Source organism: Amblyomma americanum, chromosome 1, assembly GCF_052857255.1.
Source record: "Amblyomma americanum isolate KBUSLIRL-KWMA chromosome 1, ASM5285725v1, whole genome shotgun sequence".
NCBI classification, from domain to species: Eukaryota; Metazoa; Arthropoda; class Arachnida; order Ixodida; family Ixodidae; genus Amblyomma; species Amblyomma americanum.
Genome location: NC_135497.1, coordinates 319239530 through 319256342, shown reverse-complemented (window position 1 = coordinate 319256342; position 16813 = coordinate 319239530). Strand labels below are relative to the sequence as shown.

General features: G+C 43.8%; 1 protein-coding gene and 1 long non-coding RNA gene across 2 annotated transcripts in view; one reads left to right on the top strand and one right to left on the bottom strand.

The window, feature by feature from the left end:
• Positions 1-16201, top strand: part of LOC144115397 (nose resistant to fluoxetine protein 6-like) — a 48133-nt gene extending 31932 nt beyond the window's left edge. Inside the window, exons 11-15 of the mRNA XM_077649771.1 lie at positions 1608-1730; positions 5973-6093; positions 7325-7514; positions 10172-10314; positions 11930-16201. Of these exons, the coding sequence (XP_077505897.1) occupies positions 1608-1730; positions 5973-6093; positions 7325-7514; positions 10172-10314; positions 11930-12175 (823 nt within the window). The 3' untranslated portion in view covers positions 12176-16201. The remainder of the gene's footprint in view (positions 1-1607; positions 1731-5972; positions 6094-7324; positions 7515-10171; positions 10315-11929) is intronic.
• LOC144115398 (uncharacterized) overlaps positions 1-16813 on the bottom strand; it is a 49367-nt gene that overhangs the window by 2456 nt on the left and 30098 nt on the right. The gene's annotated exons all lie outside the window — the stretch shown is intronic.

Genomic DNA, 16813 nt, shown 5'->3' with positions numbered 1-16813 from the left:
CTGAAGGAGCAAAGCTGTCGCCTGCTCTGGTGGAAAGGAGATAGAGAAGACAGAACAGAATCTGGGACATGGGGTACGTTGAATACAGCGACCCGGAGTGGAGCATCGGCTATGAGGAACGCCGCAGTAGAGTGCTCCGGATTAAAATTGGACCACCTGGGGTTCATTAGCATGCGTTGGCATCGAACAGCGCGCGGACTTTTTTTTTTATTTCGCCTCCAATCAAATGCGGCCGCTACAGTCAAGATTCGATCCCGCGACCTAGACATCTGCAGCCGAACTCGAAAGCCGCTAAACTACCACAACGGGTAGATAGGATAGGAGACTTAGATGAGAGACGAAGGTAAAAAAAAAGAGAAAGGAATATGAAAAGGCAAGGTAATGAGCAAGCACAGCCAGTGCAAGACAAAAAAGCCAAAAAATAAAAGTTGAAACCACGCGCAATCCACCACGCTGCAGAGAAAATGGTGTCGTATTCGCATGTAATCATAATAATCATAAGACCGTGTACTGATCGCTATATTTATGCTCTACCTTCGAACCTCTTCTGCAAAGTTTTACTGTTATCTGCATTGAAAGGCCCACATACATACAAAATTTCGGGAAAGGACCTGCATTTCGGTAAACTTCTGAAACTTCCTGAAGTGATCAATTCCTCGTAGAGCTTTCTGACTGACTATGTATACTGAATCATCATTAAGATATACAGAACACTGTGTCGATGAAGTTGATTGTTATCAGTAAATATAAGTATACAAACTGCCAAAATCCCAACTAGCAGAGATGAAAAGTGAAGTGCAGCATTAACTGACATTGTATAAGGCAAAGCAAGATGTGCAAAGATCATAACATAAATACACACGGCAACAACTACTCGTATATTGCAGTGAACAGAACTTCAAACTGTAGTTAATTTATGGAGCGTTATGTTGTATTGGGCTTTGTGGCGCTCGAGGACACAAAAAATGTTTGAATAAAAAATGCTTAAACATCGTAGCCTCTTAAGTAGCCCTTCATCTATTGTGTAGAGCGGGTTAATGACATCTTAGTCGAAATCGAGAGGAAGAAATGTGCTTGGGCGTGGCATGTAATGAGAAGGCAATAAAGCCGCTGGTTCTTAAGGGTAACGGAGTGGATTCCAAGAGAAGGCAAGCGTAGCAGGTGGCGGCAGAAGGTTAGGTGGGCGGATGAGATTAGGAGGTTTGCAGGCCTAGGGTGGGCGCAGCTGGCAAAGGACAGGGTTAATTGGAGAGACATGGGAGTAGGTGTAGTAGGTGTAGTCAGGCTTATGATGATGATGATAATGAACCTAAACACAAAACTTCGCTTTACATTTACTGCGCACGTACCCCTAGGAGGAGGAGGAGGAGAATGACTTTGATGGAACAGGAGAGGTCTGCCTACACGTACCCCTAGGTGCCTCCACCGCATGACTGCGCCACGAATGCAAGCGATCAGTCTGAAAATTAGATCACCGTGTGAGAATTGCACTGGTGAAAACGCTGTCTCGTTAAAGCTGGAGTTCAGTCAAATCGGATTAACTACGTCGGCCACTTTCTGGTATGAGCGATACTTACTATGTTTACTATTTACGTGAACGTTTGCAGCCGCAGGCGTCTCGCCATTGGTGCCTTCGCCCTCATCTCCCTGGTTGGGTGCTGCGTAGCTGGCTGGCAAGTCAGCTCATACCAGATTGCCCCCTTCATGGTGTTTCTTGCGCACCAGCTTTCGTGAGTGCCTACTTTGTTGTTGTTCAGTTACAGAACGTTTTAAGACCTTAACAACGCTGAGCTTTGATTATTAGGCCAGAAAACAACTGTTGAGGCCACTAGAACTTTCAGAAGGTCCAACTTCAAATTTGTCCTACCTGTCTGTTCCAATGGCGGTAGACAAAAAGGTTGATTGGACTAGTCTGTCAGAAAAAAAAAATTGCATACGTCGCATCCGATGCCATATGTGCGGCAGGGGCAAACTGGGTGCTCTGTCTCAAACATGAAACTTAAGTCATTTTTTTTTACATGGAGGCGTACACAATGTTTTTTTTAATCCCGTTCCGTCGTACATGATTCCTTGCATGCTGGATTTTTGTTTCGTTTTCTGTGAGTCAATGTGTATTATGCTGTGAGCTTACCTTGTTGCAGGTTGTTTGTGTGCGGAAAGAAAGAAGGAAAGAAAGTGAAGTTTGTTAAAGCAAACTCCCTTTCCTCTTCAACTACGTGATGCGTATCATAGTACAAGCCACATGAGTGCTGGGGATACGTTCCTCCTAGCGCCGTGTTTATCGCTGACTTTGTGTTGGCTTTATTTAACGAAAGAAGAAATACCCGGCACCACGTAGATAAGGAACCCGGCATTTCCTTTCACGGGCATTTAAAAAAAAGAAAGCTAATATTCGCCAAGGGGTTAACAGTACGCTCGCAACGGCACTAAGCAAAAAATGTTTAAAGGAGCTAGGCTCTCCCTTCCATTTCAGTGGCAATAGCCGTGCTCTTTATCAGAAGAGCTCATTATATGTTCTATCCGGTTGCCGCTCCTGTGACAGTTCCATACACACACAGTCAAAACGACCAGAAGGCTCCGCCAGAGACAGCATGTCACGGATGTTTGCATCATTTTCCTAAATCAAAAACTACGGGCACACTTTGTGGGTCTAAAGTGTGCATGGCGAAAGCCTTCCTCATTGCTGTGTCACCTCGACTGCCTGTCACTGTGTTACTCTGCTACTTCAACTGTTACAGTTTCGGCTGCTTGTGTGTGCAAATAGAACGACAAAATTGTTGTGACTTCTCTGACTTTTTATTTTTGTAACCCCTTTGTAAGTGTCCCCGTAGTTGTAACCATCCTAACCCTATACACAACTGTGCGTGCGCCGAGCGCCACAGCTGCCACTGGGGGTGAGCGGCACTACTGACGTCACTGTAGCTGTGCGCACATGCGCATGCGCCGCCTGCTGCTGGGGGTGCGAAGAGGATGCACGCCGGTGAGGGGGAGGGTAGCAGTTGGCACTGCGCCAGGATGAGCCGGACGGACACCGTCACCGCGAGTATGAGCGCTTAAAGGACTATGCAATAAATTAATTGAGATTACGTAAAACAGACGACAAATAGGCATTCGATTACTCGTCACCCCAGTGCAAGAGTTTTTGAGCTAGCATCAATAAAAGCGAAGATATATAGACGATTAAAAATTACGCTCTTCCTCTCCCCCCTCAACTCGTACACGAGGAGCACCAGGAAAAAAATAAAGAAAACAGCTCTGGGACTGGGCACCGCCCATGAATACGTCATCCGCTGACGTTTATTTTGCAACTTCCGGTTGTCGCTCTTAGCCCCCCAGCAGCAGCGTCGGCGGCGTGGCGGCATGTTTCCGGTCTCTTCTCCTTCCTGGATTGCGTCGCGCGTCGGGTTTCTTTGCTTGTCATCTGTGGTAATTAGCAATAATAAACCTGGACATCGAGGTGCGACTGCTCGCTTTTACGGCCGCGATGGGCATCGAGCCCTATGAGTGCCCACGAAGAGCCCTGCGAGTGGCTCCGGAACTCCCGACAGAAGGAGGCGGCAGAGCAAAATTGAAACCATATGCGCGAAGGCAATGCCCTGGCTCGCGCGGCGGCACGAGCAGACGATTTTCACGGCTACCGGAAGTGTGCCCGTGACGTCGTGGCTGCCGTGGCTCCATCGAATGAGAGCGTGTGGTGGCCTCTTGACGTCATGGTACAGTGACGCCTTTGTCCCACGATTTTAGTTCCAAAATCGGTCACTACGAGTACACCAATCGGCCCGCGAATTTTGAATAACACAGTTTTTCAAGGTTTATAATAAATTCCCGGCTCAGTTCTGAAGACTCATACTTGGTGTGAATGCTTCTTAGCATCATTTCTAAGCATTGAAAACATTTACAAGTGACTTTTTATTCGTTGCATAGTCCCTTTAAATGCCAACAGGCGCGGCCTCTTGAGGCGAGCACCGTGGGAAGGGTGCACCGCCGCGAAACGCTGTTCTTTACTGCTGTGCGAGCCCCGCCGCGGTGGCTCAGTGGTTAGGGCGCTCGACTACTGATCCGGAGTTCCCGGGTTCGAACCCGACCGCGGCGGCTGCGTTTTTATGGAGGAAAAACGCTAAGGCGACCGTGTGCTGTGCGATGTCAGTGCACGTTAAAGATCCCCAGGAGGTCGAAATTATTCCGGAGCCCTCCACTACGGCACCTCTTCTTCCTTTCCTCTTTCACTCCCTCCTTTATCCCTTCCCTTACGGGGCGGTTCAGGTGTCCAACGACATATGAGACAGATACTGCGCCATTTCCTTTCCCCAAAAACTAATTATTAATTATTATTATTATTATTATTATTACTGCGGTGCGATGGTCATGCTCTGCCTTGCGAGCCTACTGAGAAAAAGGCGTTCGTCGAACTCATCAGTAATTGCCTCAGTGAGCAAATCCACGGGACGACAGCTCCAAGGTCGGCGCTAGTCATAAAAGGCTGTTTGTAAACACATGCAGCCGTCACTTTTGCACGCTGCGCATGCGCGACGACCCTTAATGGCCCCTGCTTTCCCTGCATGTGTAATCAACTGCCGTCCAGAGCGTGCTTCGTACTTCCCGTTGCAGTTCGCTCATAGCTTTTACTTACTTGCCCGTAAACCCCTGGTACGTTCCCAATAATTGGAGCATATGCCAAGCAATGGTCAGACAACTATAATAACAACGGAAGGTATCAAAACGCGTCCTTTCCCCCGTCGAGCAGCCCACCGGGAGCTTTGTCACCGCCACCGACTGCTTATCACACCTAATGGAGTTACAAACTGGAGCGTGCAGGTATAATTACTCTTGCGTATATTTCGTCGTAAAAATGAACACACAAACAGAATTGCTACATACACCTGGCTGGTCATTTTTATTTTCGCTAAGGTTATCCACTCATTAGCCTTTTATTATTCGGTGCGCAGGGGTGTGCGAATATTCGAAAATTTCGAATGCCGAATCAAATATCCTCCTATTCAATTATTCTAACTAATCAAATGGTGTATGTTCAAAATTATTCGAAACGAATTGAATGCGTCCAAATGTTTTCGAATACTTTTCGGATAATTGGCGCGAGTTTCGAATTTGGGCAAAGTATTATTTTGAGATCTATTTTTCTTCCACGACTACTCCAAAAACAGGGACCATACACGCCGCGTCGTATCGTGCTGTCGCGATCGGTATGTGCGGAATCGAGGGTTCAGCGCCAGCGCTTCCCGTTCGCGTGGCGGTGTTCATAATCCGCATATCTCTCCTCAGAGCTTGGGCGATGCGAGAGAGCCCAGGCAAGTTCAGGAAACGATGCCTTCATGCCTGACCTCGAAGGTCATACCTCGTACATATATCCCTCGCCCGTCTCATGCATTGCGATGTGGCACTAGTTTATTATGTTCCGTTATCACTAGCAAGGTATTTTTCCTATGCGCATAGCGTGACAATAATAAAGTTAGTAGGCGACTTTGTGTAGCGACCCCCCAAATGGAAATCAATGTTGCATCTTTCAACAGATAGAGCTATAACTGCGAAAAAGCGCTTCGCAGTTTCTCACAATCCCTTACTAAAATTCGTGCAAGTATCGTATATTCACAAAAATATTCGATTCGTATTCGATTCGGCTGGGTTCTCTCACTAATCGATTCAAATTCCATTCAGTTTTAGCAAAACTATTCGTATTGGATTCAGTAGAACAGCTACTCTCTTCGTATCGATTCGGTTTGGAGAAAAGTACTATTCGTATACCCCTATCAACGCCGAATACGGGGAAGGGGCATGAAGCACATTGAGTTATGTCACGTGCCTATTCCAGCACCGGTGAATGGACTTCTACGACCATGTGTTATACGCGGCTTAGTGCTTTTTTAATGATCACTGAAATGTACCAGTTGTTTTTTTTTTTTTTTACTGAGAGAATAAACACTATGGCTTTCATTTTGGCTTTCTTTTTCTTATAGCACTGTGGGAGACACTGTCAACAAGTACTACATGCTTCCTTTCTACCATGCGGTGTGCTACTTCACCGGATGCATTGTCTATCTCGTTGCCGACAACTTCAGACAGCGGAAGGTGTCCAAAGTGAGTTTACAGCTGATGGCTCAGAGGGCGCACGCAACGCACCTCTTTCTGATTATACTCATGCGGGAAAATAAAAGCCCTGAAATAAAGTAGCATACTTCGCATGCTGTTAATGCAAGCCTACGATGATTAAACACGGTTGTGACATCATCGAAGATGTATTTTTTTTTTAACTCTCGCCGGCTTCAACGACTAGTATGAAAAATGTATCTAACGGGCACAGTATATGCGCAAGCCCTACACCACTTGATGTTTACACCTTTCTCTTGTAGTGTTTACCTGTTTCGCGAAGCCTGTAGCCCACGTGCTTAAAGTGAGAGAGAACTCGTCGTGGCACTAGTGGCAATCTTTATTTTCTTCCTTTCTTTTTCTATGCCTTATTTGTTTGTTGACACCAATTACATAAAAGCTACATCCTATGAGCCTATTCATAAACTATTTAGGAAATGATGGCGGTATGCGGACCCGAGAAAAAACGCACAGAAATTCTCGTGTTTGAATCAGGCCCGGTATGCGCCCTTGAATTTAATTTGAGGCAAGAGGATGGAAACGGGAGAAGAAAGCTCCCAGGGCGATTTTGACTAATTTATTGGCAAATATTGGAAGGTGGTTCCACGCATCAAATATTTGAGCATCCGAGAACCAGAAGGCAAATAGTAAGGTAGAACATGGCTCAGTCATTTTCTCTGTTCTTGTTTTTTACCATGATGGAGAAGAACATTTACTCGTAATCCTAGAGAGAATGTTCGCAGAATCAGTGTCCTAGATAGAAAATAGCCGTAAGTTAGCTTGAGATAACGCTTAAGACATGGCCATTCAAGATAGGGGGTCGATGTTCGTCAGCCTTCCATTGGCAGCTCACTGGTTTAAAAGAGGAAGTGATGCTTCGGAACACAATGATGCTTCGGACTCTACAAACCAGGCACAATGAACACGGGCAGATCATAACTTCTCCTTCGAATTTTCGCCGAAGCATTTAGCAAAATATTTAAAAATCAGACATTATCTGGAATTGCGGATGCAGCATTGTGTTTCAAAGCACTGCACAAGCTCCATGCAGTTGTCTAGTACATGCGTCAAGCTAATCTCTTCCTATGGGAGGATTATTTTACAGATGCTCCTGTGACCTGCCTTTTAGGCAGAATGGGGCGATGCACTACAGATGATCAGGCTCGTGCTTTGAAATCGCATTTGAAAGCAACACCATGACCACCGTTTTCCATTTGCGCAGGGAGTTGAAGTCATCTGCTGGGTTGTATCCATGGCTGCTGGCGTTTGCTGCATCTTTATAAAGTGCACCTGGTACACTGGCGATGTTCCGACCACTACCTTCGGAAGAGTGGCCACCGCCTTCTTTGACCGCATCTTGTGGTCGATGTTCATAGGATGGATAGCGCTCGCCTGCATATCGGGACGCGGAGGTACGCCCTTCATTTGTTCCCTCCTCTGGAATTATCATATCAATGAAACATAAACATGAAATATTGAAAGCTAATCTGCTATACTATTTTAGGCTAACGAAATACGTAAAACATAACAAACTATATCAGAAAACTATGCCCAAGTCACCCAGTCTTTATGCCTGCGCAAGGAAACGTTAAAAACACCGAAAATCGGTACTAATTATGGCATGCAACATGTCAATTTTCAGGTCCCTATTCTGCTGAGCGAGTTAGGAGGTAGCACTGATTTCAGCTCGCCTATATCCAACAGTTAACTGAGCAAGTGGTTATTAGAAAATGATTATGGAAATATCCGACTGTATCGATATTTGTATCCTTTGTTTTTCTATAATTCTAATAGTTTGTTCATAGCGCTAACTGCTTTTTTGTGATGTTAATTTTTATGCAAGGTGAAAGCGCAAATATCTGTTTATTACATGTGTGTTTTTTATCATAACTTTTGTGTACTTAAGAATCATGTTCGCTGTCACATCTGGATGAAGCAAGAGCCCTCGTCAGGCTACGCTTTCAGCTCTTGCTGATTTATTTATTTATTTTTTATTTATTTATTTATTTATTTATTTATTTAAATATTTTTTTATTTATTTATTTATTTATTTATTTATTTATTTATTTATTTATTTATTTATTTATTTATGTGCAGAATACCTGCGTCATCCCAGGGCATTATCGCAGAGGAGATAGTTATAGAAAGACGTAATTTTTACAATAATTCGCAAGAACGCACAAAAAGAGATTCAGCATCAAGGTCATATAAAACATCAAGCAGAAAAAATTAAAACATGTTACAGTTTTAAATACAGCCGAAAAAAGTCATCGTTATCACAGACTGAAACACATTCTTCTGGAAGCAGGTTCTACTCTTTCCCTGTTCTTGGAAAAAAATGATTCTGCAAACGTGTTCGTTTTGCAGTCAAGTTCACTCACCTTTTTGGAGTGGTCATGCCGAGTCGAGGTGTAGGTTGTCTCCGACAGGTAGCTGCGCTTATCAATGCCTGTTTGATTACAGAAGATACTACGGAAGAATTTGACCCTTAAATATTTCCTTCTGGCGTTTAACGTTTCCCAGCCCAGCGCAGCCTTTATCTCAGTGATACTTTGAAATATTTATTAAAGGCGAAGCGGTCAGCCTAATTTTTCATTTTTTTCTATTGATATACCAAATAGTCCCAATATGGGTCCCAAATAATGCATACGTGATCTAGGATAGATCTGACGCGCAAAAAATAGTGTTGATTTAACATCTTTGGACGCTGATTGGAAATTTCTACGAATAAAAGTAGCGTCTTAATTGTTTTAGATATTGACTCCTGGATGTGTGCGTTCCATTTAAGTTTCTGCGTGAAATAAACGCCAAGGTACTTGCATTTTGACACGTTTTTTATTATGTTCTTCCTCACTTTTCCTGTATTGAAAGGATGAATAAACTTTAAATTTGAAACTTCCACGTCGGAACTAGTCAAGTGACACGTGTATCGAAATTGGACGAAAAATGTTGAGATTTTCCGAAAAAGAAAAAAGTTAAGTCATCATTCGTGTTATGAATCCCGTTCCAAGCAACCTCTTTAGGACACTTCGATACTGCCGGTATCAAGCAGTCGGGACAAGAAAGGCCATATGTAGCTTAATCAAACCTAAGGCAGTGTTTTTTGAAACACAGCGCAGTTCGTAAGCGGAACCCTATGATGTAGTCAACTCCTTACTGCTACTGAGACTAGGCCCCTTATGTGGCATAAAGGGTCAACTTTGAGTGAAGGCAAAGACTTGCTTGACGCCGTCATTGTCGTAAGAATGAACGACAGTATGCCTGTACGTTTTTTTATCCATACTCGTTGTCATGCTTTTCTCTGCAAGAAGACCAACAGGTAGGAATGAAAACCTAATAGTAGTTCAGACTCACCTCTTGTAAATCCTGCAGCTTTCTGTTATGAATGTTGTCTGCGTCACCGAAGCCTTACAAAGATTTTCTCATGTCGCTTTTATATCAACCCCGATAAATTGATGAAACTGCAGTGAACACATCCTTGCCACACTTTTAAATTTACAATAGTTATTTCTCAAAGGCAGGAATCGAAGACTGCATAAGAGCTTTGAGGATTCGTCATGACTTGTGAACAAAAGGAAAACTTATATGGGGAACTCAAGATCTTTATCTTCCCGTAATAGCTGTTAACAGTTGCTGTCTTTCACTATACTTTCTCGTAAAAACAGCTTGTGACCATTTTATAAATGGTATGAATGGTAGTACAAATGTTAGTACAGATATTTGCATGATAACGACTGTTACTGGCTTACTGACAACCACTATGATAACATTGTTACGTTCCTCGGTTCAGCCTTCATTAACCTCATGGATTTGGCGGTTACGAGCTAGCCGCACGGGATTCTCTCTCCCTCTGATGGCGCTGAAGCAAAATGCGATTTAAATGCGCTCCCACTTCATGTACACCAAGGGTATAAAAAAAATTCTTGGCATCCGTTACGTATGCATTCGGCCTTCTTACAGCTGCAAGGATTTCAAGTGTATTCTCGTTCTGTGGCTCGTTGCAAAAACTCTGTGCAGTTCTTGTAAAGCACGACGAGATTCTTTCTAACCGTCGGTCCATTTGTCGTAGGCTTCGTGTCCAAGTTCCTGTCGTGGGCCCCATTTGCGCCTCTCAGCCGCATCTCCTTCGCGGTGTACCTCATTCATTTTCCATTCATTGAGGTCCTGCTGCACACGTCCAGGGAGCGCTATTATTACTCACATTTCAATCAGGTAATGTCCTTTGTTCATGTTTTTCTGCCTTTACCTGTAGATCTCTGTTATCAGAAGTCAGATAAGTTTAAAGAGTGATCTGTACGTCACCTGAAAAAAGACTTTTATCCAAGGACCAAAGAGGCCCCCAGTGGCAGCGTAACCTATTCCGTCCGAAAGAAGAAAACAATGATTGAATCCCAGCCAATAAAAGACAGCGTAGCGATGTAGCTAATGAAATACAGAAACATTAGCAGCACCTGCCAGTTTTTGGTATGAAAAGCAGCCCGTAACAATAGTTTTTTTCGGCTCATCAAGTAAACGGGCCAAAAGAATCATAATATGCACCACAGTGCATTATCAAAGTTCGTAGAAAGTATCATGGTTTTTGTATGATCAAGCACCAAAAGTCTGGCTGGCACAAATCAAACCGGCGGATAAAGATGGGGAAGGAAAAGCCAGGTTGATGTGAGTGTTACGAAATATGTCTAGGCGACACATCAGCACACAACACTGCAGATGCCGAAGTTTACTGGCACCCACCTCTATTTTTTTCAGTTAAATAGCTTGCTGATATATCTTAGCTTCATGCCTTTATTAATGTTAATATTAATTAGTAGTTATTGTATCCATTAACAGCCACAGCCAAGGTACAGACACCATTCACATATGTAAGAAAAGTTTGGATGCCCCAAAGCTTGACATAAATATCAGCATCCTGCGATCATTTCGGTTAGTAGACGTATCACGTAGTATTTTCTGGATTGTAACGCGCATATTTTTGCGGAAAAGATCGCGTAGAAAAAACATGTGCGTTAGAATCGAGTAAATATGGCCGTGCTGCGCGTATTACAGGGTTCGAAATACAAAGCATTTTACAAAACAATACAAAAAACATCTGGTGCCGGAGCCTTTTTGTTGGTGCTGTCTGTCTTTCTATTACTGCCAGGAAGAAAGGAAAGTGCACAGGCCTGCTCACTGGCTCAAGCCGAGCCACAATCGCTACCACGTGCAGATAGAAGGAGAGTTGAAAGATGGGATAGAAAGACAGGATAGTAAAGACGCACTAAAACAAGGCCGATCCCGGAGGCAGTGCAATACCGGGCCAACCGGTGGCGGGAGTGAAGCATTCTTCAAACTCTCCGCCACATTTTAAAAAAAGTAATAATAATAAAGAAAAAACAAAAATAATACAAAAATAAAAAAAACAGATTGGCTTTATGGTAGAGGACAACTAGTTGGGCATGAACACATCTGCAGAAGAAAGCCAGTCCCGCTTCTTGCTCCTAATTAATAAATAGTCAAGACTGAACATTCTATGCATTCTGCTGCACTCCTAGCATAGTCTAAGTGTGTCTGCTGCTGTAAAGATGTTTTCTTTTTCTTCCACGTTACTGTCACCGTAGTAACATTCAAGAAGCGCCTTATAAGAGCGCGAAAATATAGCGCATCAGATTGTTTATGATTTGTGGCCGAAATCAAATCTCTGTTGACTCTTAGTATAGCGCTTCTTTCATCCGCAGCGCCTTAAACTATACTCATGCTCTTCGCGACTTTACTGTTGGGAATCTTTTGCCGAAAGCATTGCCAATGCGCGTGTGGGGCTTACCTTTCATCATTTCCCACATGAATGCAGGTGACGCTGTTCTTCGCGGTGATGGTGTGGAGCTACATTCTTGCCTATTTCTCGTACCTCATCTGCGATGGCCCCACTGGCAATCTCGACAAGCTTCTGTTCGGTTCCTCAACCCGACCCCGCACGGAGAACGGCGAGCCTGCAACATATCCGAAGATCGGCAACGGGACGCGAGAGGCTGTCTTCGAAATCCCGCGGATTGTTTTGGAAAGCGACGAAAAGAAGGTGATCAACGGAGTTCACTAGCTGACACGGAACCCGCTGAGCTGCTGTGCGCTTGTCATCATCTGTTCCGACTGTGCAGAGTCAGGTGCCAGCGTGTTGGAATCCGAGGAGCTACCGGTGATCCACTGCCACTGGACAGCGTGATGGTAGGAAGATCCTCGACTCGCCTCTCGATCGGAATATGATGCCTCAAGGGAGGACATTATTCCGTCAGCGATTTGTGCTGATAGTGCAGAGTACTCTTGCGTGACGGATTTCGAAATGCAGACCCCGTCACTGACAACGAATGGCGTCCTCTCGTTTCTGAGGATCTGACATCTTTTCCAATTTGCACTTCTCACGTGTTTAGACAACAGCCTGTAAAAGCTTGCACCTGTCATTTGTTAGACACGCAAAGTTTTTATTTCGGCAGCCGAAACCTCTGTCGGCGACTTCATTGTCATCCAGTGACTGCTGCCTGTGCTGTGAATGAATGTGAACAGCTTGTGCGCCGTCCAAATGTGGACTTACGTGTGAACGTGAGCTTAGCATAGTGTGGACTTGCCATTAACTAAACTGAATGGCGACGCTCTTTGCATCATGGGACACTCTCGCGAAAATCACTTTCTTGGTTCCCAGGCTGTGGAGTGCATCAAAGAACTTTTCGCTCGTCGAGAGCCCGTCTGTCTTGCTAGTGTATTTTTAGGCGCAGATAAGTGTCAAATCTGGGGTGCATAGTGCATCAAACCTATGACCTCTTTGTCCGAAAATGTGTTATTTTTTGCGAACTGTTCCAATACTCGTTGGTTTTCCCAAGCTTGGGAAACTATGGACTCCTTATCAGCGCTCAGTGCACTGGCTCGCTTCTTACCACTGACTGCACTGGTCCAGCGCACGCCTAGCCTTGTTTCTTATTTCTTTTAGACTAACTTCTTTCTTCCATGATAAAAACAGCCTTATTTATGTCTCTTCATTCTACAATTTCTTTTTACCGTATACATGAATTACACGTAAATTCCTAGACTGCAGAGTCAATCATCAAGCATTCGTTACGTTGAAAAACGTCTGAACCACCACTGAGTTTATTTTTTTTTAAGTTTTCTCTCGCTTCTAAACACCTTAGGAAGCTGGAAGCTACAAAAATGCCCCCAGTGCAGCGCGCGCTCTGGAGCCGGTGCGCTATGCGAGACCTCTTGCCGACGCTTACGATCCGTGCGGCAGAATCCTACGTCTTTAACTGCGCCTTCGTAAGAACGGCGTTTGGACAAGTCTAATGTGCGTTCGCCTTTCGTCTCTGATAATCACGACATCCAAAAACGACGCACATTCGTGCTTCGCTGCTACGTAACAGCATAGTAAGTTTTAAAAACACGCATAAACCCGAATTGTGTGTGAGGAACCGCTGACATGCGATCATATTCGGCCATTATTCCTCCTAATTCCCCTGCGTTTGCCAAAAATTGGTTATGATATTCCTAGCACAATTTCTTCACTTGTGTATGGGGTGTGACAGCAGATATTATGCACACCATTTTATTGCTTCGTACGTGCCATATCCCAGTTCCTTGCATTTATCCGCGATTATGAAAGTGTTAATTATATGAAGAGGTCATGCTTTCGTTAAAAGTACAGTGCTTAAAACTACTTTTCTCAGTACTTTTATCCAGCAATGCAGACTCCGAGATATAATGGACAGTGTATTCTTCCACTTTCAAATCATTTCCCGTTCACATTTTGAACTGAGTAATAAAGTACCAGTACGTTTTGCAACTGCAGTAAACTGATTTTTTTTTCTTCTAGTCCTTCCACACTTCCAACTACACCGCAACAGGTTGTTCTTCTTACTGAACTTACAGATACGTCAGTGAATGCTAGGTTATCTAGCTGAAGTAGTTTTGCATTCTTCCACACTTCCAACTACACCGCAGCAGGTTGTTCTTACTGAACTTACAGATACGTCAGTGAATGCTAGCTTATCCAGCTGAAGTAGTTCTGCATTCCTTTTTAGAGCTTGCTCAACACACAAAGAAACATGTGCCATCCTGTGCCGCTGTATTCTTTAAGCACTTTTTTTTTGGGCCACTCAGACCACACTTTATTTGACTAATGTACAAATTGATTATCCAGTGAGAACGGAGGCAGCTGCAGGAAAAATTATCTTAACTAAGTGAGGAGAGAAAGAGAGACACAAAGAAGGCGAAAAAGAAAGAGTGGCAGATGGAAATGGCATAAAGCGTCATAGAAAAGATACAACGCAAGAAATAAACACACAGTTACACCCCATGTCATTTCTTTCCCAGCGGTAAAAGACCGTGAAGGATGGAGTTTTTCTTTCTTTTATCAGGCCTCAAATTCATAAAGCTCTTCGCAAGTATAACCGCTTTTTACTATCACCGGGCACATGTTCTACTAAGTCGTGATAACTGCATCACTGCCCAGTCCCAATCGTTCTGTTTGTGAAAACAGCTTTTTTAAAGCCGAGCTTCTGCAACTGACGTCAATTCTAGCTCGCACAACTATACGCTACTTTACTGAGTTGCAGTGCACGTATAGAGGAGGCGTTTTCTTTTAGCATATTTTTCACTCCAGCGTACCCAGCATTTTTTATAATTATGCGACACTCAGGAAAGTATCGCAACCATAGTCGTGACACTTCCCTGAGTGTCCATTGTAGGTTTGCACGGCGCGGAGCGCCGGGCAACGCCTTCCTGGGCGCTATTGTTGCAGGACCAGTGGCATTTTGAGGTGGACAGCACTCAACGAGAGACTCATTTTTCGCGTAGATTACGAGTGTTGTGCGCTGCGTGGATTTTACTTTAAAGCTTTACCATTTCATAAGCCTCTCGAGATATTGTATTGCGCCCTGGAGCCTTGCCCACGTTATGTCCTACATTGGCTCATTATATTGGTGTTGTGCAGTCGCATCAAATTTGGATATCACGGACCTAGAATGATATCTCAACTCATTGCCATATGTCCTTCTCTGTGCCAAAGTGGATGTTCGAGGGTGTGGGCCATCAGATTGTTCCCATCAAATCACACCCCTTCATCAGTCCCCTTACCATATCCAGAGTGCTTGGCCGGCGCCACACCAACGCCACGACACACTACCTTTGCGCGGCAAGCCAGTATACGTCCAGCATGAAGTGGCTCCTCCTCTCTGGCGCATGTGCGCAGTAGATTTTTGTGCACAACGGCAGTGAGAGTACAGGACAAAATTACTACGAAGGTTCGTTAAGAGCGAGGTACAGTCCATTATGTAAGTACGCTATTCTCCCATTAGTTGCGTCGCTGCTTCACATCATCTCAATTGATCTTCGCGCAGTTTTTATCTGCGCAAATAAAGACCATGCAGAGATCAGATCCATCCATTTAGGATAAAGTTTCTTGCACTACCGCTATGTCATGTTCACTGTCACCGTTATGAAAGAACTCTTTCAAGGAGTTAGTCTTCCTGTCATGTTGAAGTAAGTAAAAGCATTCGAGGTTTTTTGAAAAAGATAATGCAATTTGAACGTACACCTTCCGTCCCATTACTGCGCTACCCTTTTCAATAGACGCATAGAGATGATGGTGGTTGATTTTTCCTCGATGTATATTGTTATTTCCTACTCAAAACATCGTTTTTATTTAGTCCTAATCTTTTTAGAAATCTTGCACTGATACAATTAACAGATTCTATTATTCATCGTTGATTTCGCCACAGCGTTCTATATATGTAGGCCTCTGATTGTGCTAAAAAAATAGTCTGCAAGAATGCCTACAGTACTTAAGTAGCCACCTTACGGACCATACTTTAACAGTAAAGTTTCCAGTCCATCTTCATGAGCCGATGTCATTGCATGAGAGAACATGTGGTTCTATTTTACTTTTACAGCTCCTTGACATGTTACTGACTCGCCTGTCTAGATTAAATGATCAGTTTGTAGGATGTACTCTAATACTATCACGCTATTTCCCCTGTTAGTAATAGCAAGGGCTTAGTTGCGGCTTTGAATGCTAACCATGTTTTACGAAAATTGTTTGAAGTTGCACCGAAAATAAAATTTTACGGCTGTTTTTATATCTAAACGACCCACTACTGCGACATTACTCAACCTAGATCACATTACCACAACCCCTAAAATTGCTGCATTTCATGGCCTTAATTAATTGACCTTTGAGACACAGGTGGATATGAAACAATCTGCAAAAGCTGCCTTCAGCCTAAAGATGCTATTTAGGAGATGTTATTACTTGCAACTACGATGTCTTCAAATACTTTGCTACGATTTATTCACCGTCTTCTAAATTGTTGTCGATCGCCGTGAGCGCTAAGTGGTTCACTCGCCTATCATGAATTCGCAAGGTATCAAACAGAGGAGTGCCAAAAATTAACTTCAGTCAGTTCAGAGCGTCAGCTGGTCCTTTATCCTGAATGCATGTTAAAGCATCAAAGGTACCTGAAATTAATCTCTAGCGCTTCACTGTGGTGACCCGTAAAGCTGCTCCCACAGCTTTGGCCCGTTAGAAATTAAGCAAACCTCATACGCAGCTTCTTCCATATACTCCGATGTGAACAATTTTGTTTAATCTATTCGCTTCATTCGAAGTTGTATTTGCGCGCTGTTAGAGCTCGTAGTAAAGCCACTGCTGTTAGTAGCGTCTGATCGCCTCTTCCGCCGAATGACCATTCGAACA